This window comes from Embiotoca jacksoni, unplaced genomic scaffold (genome assembly GCF_022577435.1).
Source record: "Embiotoca jacksoni isolate LCO1_2020_lvr unplaced genomic scaffold, fEmbJac1.0.p SCAF_89, whole genome shotgun sequence".
In the NCBI taxonomy this organism is placed as follows: Eukaryota; Metazoa; Chordata; class Actinopteri; family Embiotocidae; genus Embiotoca; species Embiotoca jacksoni.
Window position 1 is genome coordinate 580,833 of NW_027185446.1, and position 13,031 is coordinate 593,863.

The window sequence follows — 13,031 nt, forward strand, 5'->3', positions numbered from 1 at the left end:
TTTGTTCCTGTTTCTTCTTGTTTGTTCCTGCTTCTTCCTGTTTCTTCTTGTTTGTTCCAGTTTCTTCCTGTTTCTTCCTGGTTCTTCCTGTTTCTTCTTGTTTGTTCCTGCTTCTTCCTGTTTCTTCCTGCTTCTTCCTGTTTCTTATTGTTTGTTCCTGCTTCTTTACGTTTCTTCCTGTTTCTTCCTGCTTCTTCCTGTTTCTTCCTTCATCTTCCTTCATCTTCCTGCTTCTTCCTGCTTCTTCCTGTTTCTTCCTGCTTCTTCCTGTTTCTTCCTGCTTCTTCCTGTTTCTTCTTGTTTGTTCCTGCTTCTTCATGCTTCTTCCTGCTTCTTCCTGTTTCTTCCTGTTTCTTCCTGCTTCTTCCTGTTTCTTCCTGCTTCTTCCTGTTTCGTCTTGTTTGTTCCTGCTTCTTCCTGCTTCTTCCTGTTTGTTCCTGTTTGTTCCTGTTTCTTCTTGTTTGTTCCTGCTTCTTCCTGTTTCTTCCTGCTTCTTCCTGCTTCCTCCTTTTTCTTCCTGCTTCTTCCTGCTTCTTCCTGTTTCTTCCTGCTTCTTCCTGTTTCTTCTTGCTTCTTCCTGCTTCTTCCTGTTTCTTCCTGCTTCTTCTGGCTTCTTCCTGCTTCTTCCTGTTTCTTCCTGCTTCTTCCTGCTTCCTCCTGTTTCTTCCTGCTTCTTCCTGCTTCTTCTTGCTTTTTCCTGCTTCTTCCTGTTTCTTCCTGTTTCTTCCTGCTTCTTCTTGCTTTTTCCTGCTTCTTCCTGTTTCTTCCTGTTTCTTCCTGCTTCCTCCTGTTTCGTCCTGCTTCTTCCTGCTTCTTCTTGCTTCTTCCTGCTTCTTCCTGTTTCTACTTGCTTCTTCCTGCCTCTTCCTGCTTCTTCCTGTTTCTTCCTGTTTCTTCCTGCTTCTTCCTGTTTCTTCCTGCTTCTTCCTGTTTCGTCTTGTTTGTTCCTGCTTCTTCCTGCTTCTTCCTGTTTGTTCCTGTTTGTTCCTGTTTCGTCTGGTTTGTTCCTGCTTCTTCCTGTTTCTTCTTGTTTGTTCCTGCTTCTTCCTGCTTCTTCCTGTTTGTTCCTGTTTGTTCCTGTTTCTTCTTGTTTGTTCCTGCTTCTTCCTGTTTCTTCTTGTTTGTTCCAGTTTCTTCCTGTTTCTTCCTGGTTCTTCCTGTTTCTTCTTGTTTGTTCCTGCTTCTTCCTGTTTCTTCCTGCTTCTTCCTGTTTCTTATTGTTTGTTCCTGCTTCTTTATGTTTCTTCCTGTTTCTTCCTGCTTCTTCCTGTTTCTTCCTTCATCTTCCTTCATCTTCCTTCTTCTTCCTGCTTCTTCATGTTTCTTCCTGTTTCTTCCTGCTTCTTCTTGCTTCTTCCTGCTTCTTCCTGTTTCTTCCTGCTTCTTCCTGCTTCCTCCTGTTTCTTCCTGCTTCTTCCTGTTTCTTATTGTTTGTTCCTGTTTCTTCTTGCTTCTTCCTGCTTCTTCCTGCTTCTTCCTGTTTCTTCCTGCTTCTTCTTGCTTCTTCCTGCTTCTTCCTGTTTCTTCCTGCTTCTTCCTGCTTCCTCCTGTTTCTTCCTGCTTCTTCCTGCTTCTTCTTGCTTCTTCCTGCTTCTTCCTGTTTCTTCTTGCTTCTTCCTCCTTCTTCCTGTTTCTTCCTGCTTCTTCTGGCTTCTTCCTGCTTCTTCCTGTTTCTTCCTGCTTCTTCCTGCTTCCTCCTGTTTCTTCCTGCTTCTTCTTGCTTTTTCCTGCTTCTTCCTGTTTCTTCCTGTTTCTTCCTGCTTCCTCCTGTTTCGTCCTGCTTCTTCCTGCTTCTTCTTGCTTCTTCCTGCTTCTTCCTGTTTCTTCTTGCTTCTTCCTGCCTCTTCCTGCTTCTTCCTGTTTCCTCCTGTTTCTTCTTGCTTCTTCCTGCTTCTTCCTGCTTCTTCCTGTTTCCTCCTGCTTCTTCATGCTTCTTCCTGCTACTACCTGTTTCTTCCTGCTTCTTCCTGTTTCTTCTTGTTTGTTCCTGCTTCTTCCTGCTTCTTCCTGCTTCTTCCTGCTTCTTCCTGTTTCCTCCTGCTTCTTCATGCTTCTTCCTGCTACTTCCTGTTTCTTCCTGCTTCTTCCTGTTTCTTCTTGTTTGTTCCTGCTTCTTCCTGCTTCTTCCTGCTTCTTCCTGTTTGTTCCTGTTTGTTCCTGTTTCTTCTTGTTTGTTCCTGTTTCTTCTTGCTTCTTCCTGCTTCTTCCTGTTTCCTCCTGCTTCTTCATGCTTCTTCCTGCTTCTTCCTGTTTCTTGCTGTTTCTTCCTGCTTCTTCCTGTTTCTTCCTGCTTCTTCCTGTTTCTTCTTGTTTGTTCCTGCTTCTTCTTGCTTCTTCCTGCTTCTTCCTGTTTCCTCCTGCTTCTTCATGCTTCTTCCTGCTTCTTCCTGTTTCTTCCTGTTTCTTCCTGCTTCTTCCTGTTTCTTCCTGCTTCTTCCTGTTTCTTCTTGTTTGTTCCTGCTTCTTCATGCTTCTTCCTGCTTCTTCCTGTTTCTTCCTGTTTCTTCCTGCTTCTTCCTGTTTCTTCCTGCTTCTTCCTGTTTCGTCTTGTTTGTTCCTGCTTCTTCCTGCTTCTTCCTGCCTCTTCCTGCTTCTTCCTGTTTCCTCCTGTTTCTTCTTGCTTCTTCCTGCTTCTTCCTGCTTCTTCCTGTTTCCTCCTGCTTCTTCATGCTTCTTCCTGCTACTTCCTGTTTCTTCCTGCTTCTTCCTGCTTCTTCCTGTTTCCTCCTGCTTCTTCATGCTTCTTCCTGCTTCTTCCTGTTTCTTCCTGTTTCTTCCTGCTTCTTCCTGTTTCTTCCTGCTTCTTCCTGTTTCTTCTTGTTTGTTCCTGCTTCTTCTTGCTTCTTCCTGCTTCTTCCTGTTTCCTCCTGCTTCTTCATGCTTCTTCCTGCTTCTTCCTGTTTCTTCCTGTTTCTTCCTGTTTCTTCCTGCTTCTTCCTGTTTCTTCCTGCTTCTTCCTGTTTCTTCTTGTTTGTTCCTGCTTCTTCATGCTTCTTCCTGCTTCTTCCTGTTTCTTCCTGTTTCTTCCTGCTTCTTCCTGTTTCTTCCTGCTTCTTCCTGTTTCGTCTTGTTTGTTCCTGCTTCTTCCTGCTTCTTCCTGCTTCTTCCTGTTTGTTCCTGTTTGTTCCTGTTTCTTCTTGTTTGTTCCTGCTTCTTCCTGTTTCTTCTTGTTTGTTCCTGCTTCTTCCTGCTTCTTCCTGTTTGTTCCTGTTTCTTCTTGTTTGTTCCTGCTTCTTCCTGTTTCTTCTTGTTTGTTCCAGTTTCTTCCTGTTTCTTCCTGGTTCTTCCTGTTTCTTCTTGTTTGTTCCTGCTTCTTCCTGTTTCTTCCTGCTTCTTCCTGTTTCTTCCTTCATCTTCCTTCATCTTCCTGCTTCTTCCTGCTTCTTCCTGTTTCTTCCTGTTTCTTCCTGCTTCTTCTTGCTTCTTCCTGCTTCTTCCTGTTTCTTCCTGCTTCTTCCTGCTTCCTCCTGTTTCTTCCTGCTTCTTCCTGTTTCTTATTGTTTGTTCCTGTTTCTTCCTGCTTCTTCCTGCTTCCTCCTGTTTCTTCCTGCTTCTTCCTGCTTCTTCTTGCTTTTTCCTGCTTCTTCCTGTTTCTTCCTGTTTCTTCCTGCTTCCTCCTGTTTCGTCCTGCTTCTTCCTGCTTCTTCTTGCTTCTTCCTGCTTCTTCCTGTTTCTACTTGCTTCTTCCTGCCTCTTCCTGCTTCTTCCTGTTTCCTCCTGTTTCTTCTTGCTTCTTCCTGCTTCTTCCTGCTTCTTCCTGTTTCCTCCTGCTTCTTCATGCTTCTACCTGCTACTTCCTGTTTCTTCCTGCTTCTTCCTGTTTCTTCTTGTTTGTTCCTGTTTCTTCTTGCTTCTTCCTGCTTCTTCCTGTTTCCTCCTGCTTCTTCATGCTTCTTCCTGCTTCTTCCTGTTTCTTCCTGTTTCTTCCTGCTTCTTCCTGTTTCTTCCTGCTTCATCCTGTTTCTTCTTGTTTGTTCCTGCTTCTTCATGCTTCTTCCTGCTTCTTCCTGTTTCTTCCTGTTTCTTCCTGCTTCTTCCTGTTTCTTCCTGCTTCTTCCTGTTTCGTCTTGTTTGTTCCTGCTTCTTCCTGCTTCTTCCTGTTTGTTCCTGTTTGTTCCTGTTTCTTCTTGTTTGTTCCTGCTTCTTCCTGTTTCTTCTTGTTTGTTCCTGCTTCTTCCTGCTTCTTCCTGTTTGTTCCTGTTTGTTCCTGTTTCTTCTTGTTTGTTCCTGCTTCTTCCTGTTTCTTCTTGTTTGTTCCAGTTTCTTCCTGTTTCTTCCTGGTTCTTCCTGTTTCTTCTTGTTTGTTCCTGCTTCTTCCTGTTTCTTCCTGCTTCTTCCTGTTTCTTATTGTTTGTTCCTGCTTCTTTACGTTTCTTCCTGTTTCTTCCTGCTTCTTCCTGTTTCTTCCTTCATCTTCCTTCATCTTCCTGCTTCTTCCTGCTTCTTCCTGTTTCTTCCTGCTTCTTCCTGTTTCTTCCTGCTTCTTCCTGTTTCTTCTTGTTTGTTCCTGCTTCTTCATGCTTCTTCCTGCTTCTTCCTGTTTCTTCCTGTTTCTTCCTGCTTCTTCCTGTTTCTTCCTGCTTCTTCCTGTTTCGTCTTGTTTGTTCCTGCTTCTTCCTGCTTCTTCCTGTTTGTTCCTGTTTGTTCCTGTTTCTTCTTGTTTGTTCCTGCTTCTTCCTGTTTCTTCCTGCTTCTTCCTGCTTCCTCCTTTTTCTTCCTGCTTCTTCCTGCTTCTTCCTGTTTCTTCCTGCTTCTTCCTGTTTCTTCTTGCTTCTTCCTGCTTCTTCCTGTTTCTTCCTGCTTCTTCTGGCTTCTTCCTGCTTCTTCCTGTTTCTTCCTGCTTCTTCCTGCTTCCTCCTGTTTCTTCCTGCTTCTTCCTGCTTCTTCTTGCTTTTTCCTGCTTCTTCCTGTTTCTTCCTGTTTCTTCCTGCTTCCTCCTGTTTCGTCCTGCTTCTTCCTGCTTCTTCTTGCTTCTTCCTGCTTCTTCCTGTTTCTACTTGCTTCTTCCTGCCTCTTCCTGCTTCTTCCTGTTTCCTCCTGTTTCTTCTTGCTTCTTCCTGCTTCTTCCTGCTTCTTCCTGTTTACTCCTGCTTCTTCATGCTTCTTCCTGCTACTTCCTGTTTCTTCCTGCTTCTTCCTGTTTCTTCTTGTTTGTTCCTGTTTCTTCTTGCTTCTTCCTGCTTCTTCCTGTTTCCTCCTGCTTCTTCATGCTTCTTCCTGCTTCTTCCTGTTTCTTCCTGTTTCTTCCTGCTTCTTCCTGTTTCTTCCTGCTTCTTCCTGTTTCTTCTTGTTTGTTCCTGCTTCTTCATGCTTCTTCCTGCTTCTTCCTGTTTCTTCCTGTTTCTTCCTGCTTCTTCCTGTTTCTTCCTGCTTCTTCCTGTTTCGTCTTGTTTGTTCCTGCTTCTTCATGCTTCTTCCTGTTTGTTCCTGTTTGTTCCTGTTTCGTCTTGTTTGTTCCTGCTTCTTCCTGTTTCTTCTTGTTTGTTCCTGCTTCTTCCTGCTTCTTCCTGTTTGTTCCTGTTTGTTCCTGTTTCTTCTTGTTTGTTCCTGCTTCTTCCTGTTTCTTCTTGTTTGTTCCAGTTTCTTCCTGTTTCTTCCTGGTTCTTCCTGTTTCTTCTTGTTTGTTCCTGCTTCTTCCTGTTTCTTCCTGCTTCTTCCTGTTTCTTATTGTTTGTTCCTCCTTCTTCCTGTTTCTTCCTGCTTCTTCTGGCTTCTTCCTGCTTCTTCCTTCATCTTCCTTCATCTTCCTTCTTCTTCCTGCTTCTTCATGTTTCTTCCTGTTTCTTCCTGCTTCTTCTTGCTTCTTCCTGCTTCTTCCTGTTTCTTCCTGCTTCTTCCTGCTTCCTCCTGTTTCTTCCTGCTTCTTCCTGTTTCTTATTGTTTGTTCCTGTTTCTTCTTGCTTCTTCCTGCTTCTTCCTGCTTCTTCCTGTTTCTTCCTGCTTCTTCTTGCTTCTTCCTGCTTCTTCCTGTTTCTTCCTGCTTCTTCCTGCTTCCTCCTGTTTCTTCCTGCTTCTTCCTGCTTCTTCTTGCTTCTTCCTGCTTCTTCCTGTTTCTTCTTGCTTCTTCCTCCTTCTTCCTGTTTCTTCCTGCTTCTTCTGGCTTCTTCCTGCTTCTTCCTGTTTCTTCCTGCTTCTTCCTGCTTCCTCCTGTTTCTTCCTGCTTCTTCTTGCTTTTTCCTGCTTCTTCCTGTTTCTTCCTGTTTCTTCCTGCTTCCTCCTGTTTCGTCCTGCTTCTTCCTGCTTCTTCTTGCTTCTTCCTGCTTCTTCCTGTTTCTTCTTGCTTCTTCCTGCCTCTTCCTGCTTCTTCCTGTTTCCTCCTGTTTCTTCTTGCTTCTTCCTGCTTCTTCCTGCTTCTTCCTGTTTCCTCCTGCTTCTTCATGCTTCTTCCTGCTACTACCTGTTTCTTCCTGCTTCTTCCTGTTTCTTCTTGTTTGTTCCTGCTTCTTCCTGCTTCTTCCTGCTTCTTCCTGTTTCCTCCTGCTTCTTCATGCTTCTTCCTGCTACTTCCTGTTTCTTCCTGCTTCTTCCTGTTTCTTCTTGTTTGTTCCTGCTTCTTCCTGCTTCTTCCTGCTTCTTCCTGTTTGTTCCTGTTTGTTCCTGTTTCTTCTTGTTTGTTCCTGTTTCTTCTTGCTTCTTCCTGCTTCTTCCTGTTTCCTCCTGCTTCTTCATGCTTCTTCCTGCTTCTTCCTGTTTCTTGCTGTTTCTTCCTGCTTCTTCCTGTTTCTTCCTGCTTCTTCCTGTTTCTTCTTGTTTGTTCCTGCTTCTTCTTGCTTCTTCCTGCTTCTTCCTGTTTCCTCCTGCTTCTTCATGCTTCTTCCTGCTTCTTCCTGTTTCTTCCTGTTTCTTCCTGCTTCTTCCTGTTTCTTCCTGCTTCTTCCTGTTTCTTCTTGTTTGTTCCTGCTTCTTCATGCTTCTTCCTGCTTCTTCCTGTTTCTTCCTGTTTCTTCCTGCTTCTTCCTGTTTCTTCCTGCTTCTTCCTGTTTCGTCTTGTTTGTTCCTGCTTCTTCCTGCTTCTTCCTGCCTCTTCCTGCTTCTTCCTGTTTCCTCCTGTTTCTTCTTGCTTCTTCCTGCTTCTTCCTGCTTCTTCCTGTTTCCTCCTGCTTCTTCATGCTTCTTCCTGCTACTTCCTGTTTCTTCCTGCTTCTTCCTGCTTCTTCCTGTTTCCTCCTGCTTCTTCATGCTTCTTCCTGCTTCTTCCTGTTTCTTCCTGTTTCTTCCTGCTTCTTCCTGTTTCTTCCTGCTTCTTCCTGTTTCTTCTTGTTTGTTCCTGCTTCTTCTTGCTTCTTCCTGCTTCTTCCTGTTTCCTCCTGCTTCTTCATGCTTCTTCCTGCTTCTTCCTGTTTCTTCCTGTTTCTTCCTGCTTCTTCCTGTTTCTTCTTGTTTGTTCCTGCTTCTTCATGCTTCTTCCTGCTTCTTCCTGTTTCTTCCTGTTTCTTCCTGCTTCTTCCTGTTTCTTCCTGCTTCTTCCTGTTTCGTCTTGTTTGTTCCTGCTTCTTCCTGCTTCTTCCTGCTTCTTCCTGTTTGTTCCTGTTTGTTCCTGTTTCTTCTTGTTTGTTCCTGCTTCTTCCTGTTTCTTCTTGTTTGTTCCTGCTTTTTCCTGCTTCTTCCTGTTTGTTCCTGTTTCTTCTTGTTTGTTCCTGCTTCTTCCTGTTTCTTCTTGTTTGTTCCAGTTTCTTCCTGTTTCTTCCTGGTTCTTCCTGTTTCTTCTTGTTTGTTCCTGCTTCTTCCTGTTTCTTATTGTTTGTTCCTGCTTCTTTATGTTTCTTCCTGTTTCTTCCTGTTTCTTCCTTCATCTTCCTTCATCTTCCTGCTTCTTCCTGCTTCTTCCTGTTTCTTCCTGTTTCTTCCTGCTTCTTCTTGCTTCTTCCTGCTTCTTCCTGTTTCTTCCTGCTTCTTCCTGCTTCCTCCTGTTTCTTCCTGCTTCTTCCTGCTTCTTCCTGCTTCTTCCTGTTTCTTCCTTCATCTTCCTTCATCTTCCTGCTTCTTCCTGCTTCTTCCTGTTTCTTCCTGCTTCTTCTTGCTTCTTCCTGCTTCTTCCTGTTTCTTCCTGCTTCTTCCTGCTTCCTCCTGTTTCTTCCTGCTTTTTCCTGCTTCTTCTTGCTTCTTCCTGCTTCTTCCTGTTTCCTCCTGCTTCTTCTTGCTTCTTCCTGCTTCTTCCTGTTTCTTCCTGTTTCTTCCTGCTTCTTCCTGTTTTTTCCTGTTTCTTCCTGTTTCTTCCTGCTTCTTCTTGCTTCTTCCTGTTTCTTCCTGCTTCTTCTTTCTTCTTCCTGCTTCTTCCTGTTTCCTCCTGCTTCTTCTTGCTTCTTCCTGCTTCTTCCTGTTTCTTCCTGTTTCTTCCTGCTTCTTCCTGTTTCTTCCTGTTTCTTCCTGCTTCTTCTTGCTTCTTCCTGTTTCTTCCTGCTTCTTCTTGCTTCTTCCTGTTTCTTCCTGCTTCTTCCTGTTTCTTCCTGCCTCTTCTTGCTTTTTCCTGTTTCTTCCTGCTTCTTCATGCTTCTTCCTGTTTCTTCCTGCTTCTTCTTGCTTCTTCCTGCTTCTTCCTGTTTCCTCCTGCTTCTTCTTGCTTCTTCCTGCTTCTTCCTGTTTCTTCCTGTTTCTTCCTGCTTCTTCCTGTTTCTTCCTGTTTCTTCCTGCTTCTTCTTGCTTCTTCCTGTTTCTTCCTGCTTCTTCCTGTTTCCTCCTGCTTCTTCCTGTTTCTTCCTGCTTCTTCCTGTTTCTTCCTGCCTCTTCTTGCTTTTTCCTGCTCCCAACGACTTCTCAAACTTCTGCTCAAGTTTCCGGAAATAAAACAAACAGAAGTTTTTAACTCGGGTGTTGATTTTGATCCAAGTGGTGAAATCTCACAAGGGTTCTCCTTCCTCCTCTTCCTCCTCCCCCCTCCTCCTCTTCCTTCTCCTTCCTCCTCCTTTCTCCTCCCTCCTCCTCTTCCTCCTCTTCCTGAATATTCCTTGTATGTGTTTCCAGGACGTTCAGTCACAACATGCTGGCGTTCGGTCTCAGTCCAAAGTTGCGCAGCGACTTCCTGAAGAAGCAGGCGGTGATCGGGAACCTGGATGCAGGTGAAGTGTTGAAGTGGACGTCGCTGCTCTTCGTGCTTTCGCCTCTTTTATATTTTACATTTAGAGCATCTGTAGATGAATGGACTCGCTCACAGCTGCAGGTTCTAAATTATTGTTGTTCTTCTTTGTTTACTCTTTTTTTTTCTCACTACATGCTTCCATGTGTGTTATTTATTTTTCTTAAGGTCTTTTCTACATTGTGCTAAAAGTCAAAATAAAGAAAAAACCTAAAAGGTAGCAGAATAGTAGCAGCAGTGGTTAATACCTGCAGGTGCTGTAGTCACGTCATGTGGCCTCCTACTGACTGCAACCTGAGCAGTGCGGCACCTACAGGTGACTACGTGTTTGTAATGAATGGCAAAAAAGTAACTTCATAGGGTTAGTTGTTGAAATAATCATTTAAACGTTTAACAGGATAATTTCATTCTTGACATCTCTCAATATCAGCAAAATGTAACTTATGAATTAAACTACAATACCCAGAAAGCCTTGCACCACGTGGGTCCTTTTTAAAAATATATCTGTCTAACTGAAACTGTTGGCTACAAACTGTGTGAAACTAAAAACAGCCTTTAACACAAACGTGTGTATGTTTGGTGCGTCTGCAGAACAGTACAAGCTGCTGAGCGACCACATTGAGAAAATGGCGGCCGAGTGATTTCCATGGCAACGGGCCGCGTTTCCGAGCGTCCGCTCGACAATCTGACAACACAAAAACCCGTCGGCGGTTTCTCTGCAGCTCGACGTCACACCGACCGACTCTCCGCCGGCTGCTGCTGGAAAACCACCTGCTTAGCTGAGCTGTGGCGTACCTGTAGCTAAGCTCCTCCCACCTGCACCCTGCAGCAATAACACAGCATCTTAGTCATCACGTCGGTATCTGCAGCACCGCCGTCCGTCAAAGTGAAACCTTCCAGTGAATACGTGATGTGCACATTACATACCTTACCTGCTGTTGACTCTGTCTCCATGACGACCATATTTATTACAGGTGTTCAATATGTGGCGATAAGAGTTTATCGTGCTTTAATCTGCTGTTCAGGTCACATTTACTTCCTGTTAAAGTCGCGCTGCAGATTTATGAACAGGAAACGCAGCTAGGACCTCAATCAGAATATGATCTTTATTAATTAAAACAATATCCTGCCACGCATTCTCTTCAGAACATTTATACCATTCTCATGTTTGTATATTAAATATAAAGCGACATCAAGAGGACGGTTAGCTTAGCTTAGTTTAGCATATAGACTAGAAAGTGCTCTGTCTAAAGATGACGCAATCCACCAACCAGCACCTCTAAACTCATTAACAAATGTCTGTTTGTTTAATTCATACTAAAATGGAAATATAGAAGTGACAAGTGACCTTAGCGCATGTGATTTTATGCTAAGCTAAGCTAAGCTAACATCTGTAGCTTCATATAAGACAGGCGGTTGTATTCATTTTTTAAAGTATTTTAATTCTGTTTTTGCCTCTTCAAGCCAGACACACATTTACAGTTTAGTGGAGAAAAGCTAATTTGAAACCTTCTGTAAATATTAAGCAACAGTCGGATGCTAGTTAGCTTAGCTTGGCATAAAGGCGAGAAACGGGGGTAAATAACATGAAGGCCAAATGCTGTATAGCAACAGTAACACATGACACGTGACTTTAGTTTTTGCAGCCAACAAACTAAAGTGTCTGAACAAAATATGAATACCGTCCTGATGCTAAGCTAAGCTAACTTCTTTAACTACAGTATGAAGATCAATTACTTTTCAATTTAGTGAAGCTGGTTTTAATGTTGTTGTTTGTATTATGACTTTGGTAACATTAGACTCCTGATTCATCCAAAGTGCCTTCCAAAGAAGAATATTCTCACCATGATCCTCTGATGCTACTTTAATCTCCTTTCATCTCCTTCCATCTCCTTTCATCTCCTTCCATCTCCTTCCATCTCCTTTCATTTCCTTTCATCTCCTTCCATCTCCTTTCATTTCCTTTCATCTCCTTCCATCTCCTTTCATCTCCTTCCATCTCCTTTCATTTCCTTTCATCTCCTTCCATCTCCTTTCATTTCCTTTCATCTCCTTCCATCTCCTTTCATCTCCTTTCGTCTCCTTCCATCTCCTTTCATCTCCTTTCATCTCCTTCCATCTCCTTACATCTCCTTTCATCTCCTTCCATCTCCTTTCATCTCCTTTCGTCTCCTTCCATCTCCTTTCATCTCCTTTCATCTCCTTCCATCTCCTTACATCTCCTTCCATCTCCTTTCATCTCCTTCCATCTCCTTTCATCTCCTTTCATCTCCTTCCATCTCCTTACATCTCCTTCCATCTCCTTTCATCTCCTTCCATCTCCTTTCATTTCCTTTCATCTCCTTCCATCTCCTTTCATCTCCTTTCATCTCCTGACCAAATACTAATCTCTGACTGATTCTGTATTACGTAGCTGTCTGTTTATGTTTTCAGTGAGCTTGATTCCATTTAGCTGTGATGCTAACAGCGTAGCGAACGAAGCATGTTGCCTGGATCCTGCTGCATGTGTGCTGCGAGGCCAACAGCATCAAACCCATGAAAAATGAAGCATGTTACTTCGTCCTGCCACCGCGGGGCAGCATTGTGTCTTCAATCAGAGTATTTCATAGTTATGGACATTTGGAGGCTGGACTGATGCTCTCTGGCAGCTTGAATCCCATTTCAGACTGAATCTTTGAAGTAATAGTGTGACTACTGTATATTTTATTTTCCTGTGCGTTGTGAGAGCCAATCACGTGCTGCTGTTTCTGAATTGTGAGTCTTTTAATTGTAAATGTAGAAATAATAGATGTAATAGTGCATCGTGACCTAAATGTCTGACTGTGGTTATGACCCTGAAGGGCCCTCGGATGTCCCACTTCTGTTCCACGTGCTCGTTCGGTGTTTCATATCTTGTTCCACAGATAAATATAAATCATTCACACCTGTTCTGAACTACATGCAGTATTTTAATTGACTTCTTTGCATGTTCGCTGTCCCTCTGAAACATGTTCTTGTTCCTGACTGTCCAACATGTGACCGTCCAACATGTGACCATCGACAATGTGACCATCCAACGTGTGACCGTCCGACGTGTGACCGTCCAACGTGTGACCGTCCGTGTGACCGTCCGACGTGTGACCGTCGACAATGTGACCGTCCAACATGTGACTGTCCAACATGTGATCGTCCAACATGTAACCGTCCAACATGTGATCGTCCAACATGTGACCGTCCAACGTGATCGTCCAACATGTGATCGTCCAACATGTGACCATCCAACATGTGACCGTTGACCGTGTGACCGTCGACAATGTGACCGTCCAACATGTGATCGTCCAACATGTGATCGTCCAACATGTGATCGTCCAACATGTAACCGTCCAACATGTGACCGTCCAGCAGGTGACCGTCCAACATGTGACCGTCCAACATGTGACCATCCAACATGTGACCGTTGACCGTGTGACCGTCGACAATGTGACCGTCCAACATGTGACCGTCCAACAGGTGACTGTCCAACATGTGACCATCCAACATGTGACCGTCCAACATGTGACCGTCCAACGTGATCGTCCAACATGTGACCGTCCAACGTGACCGTCGACCGTGTGACCGTCCAACATGTGACCGTCGACAATGTGACCGTCCAACATGTGACCGTCCAACATGTAACCGTCCAACATGTGATCGTCCAACATGTGATCGTCCAACATGTAACCGTCCAACATGTGACCGTCCAGCAGGTGACCGTCCAACATGTGACCGTCCAACATGTGACCGTTGACCGTGTGACCGTCGACAATGTGACCGTCCAACATGTGACCGTCCAACAGGTGACTGTCCAACATGTGACCATCCAACATGTGACCGTCCAACATGTGACCGTCCAACGTGATCGTCCAACATGTGACCGTCCAACGTGACCGTCGACCGTGTGACCGTCCAACATGTGACCGTCGACAATGTGACCGTCCAA

General features: G+C 44.2%; 1 protein-coding gene across 5 annotated transcripts in view; it reads left to right on the forward strand.

Moving 5' to 3' along the window:
* The window catches only part of kiaa0513 (KIAA0513 ortholog), a 37,484-nt gene extending 25,474 nt beyond the window's left edge, over nt 1–12,010 (forward strand). For all 5 annotated transcript variants that reach the window (XM_069139990.1, XM_069139994.1, XM_069139993.1 and 2 more), the window contains 2 exons: nt 8,962–9,056; nt 9,665–12,010. In XM_069139990.1, the coding sequence (XP_068996091.1) occupies nt 8,962–9,056; nt 9,665–9,714 (145 nt within the window). In that variant the 3' untranslated portion in view covers nt 9,715–12,010. The remainder of the gene's footprint in view (nt 1–8,961; nt 9,057–9,664) is intronic.
* Nucleotides 12,011–13,031: the final 1,021 nt, after the last annotated feature.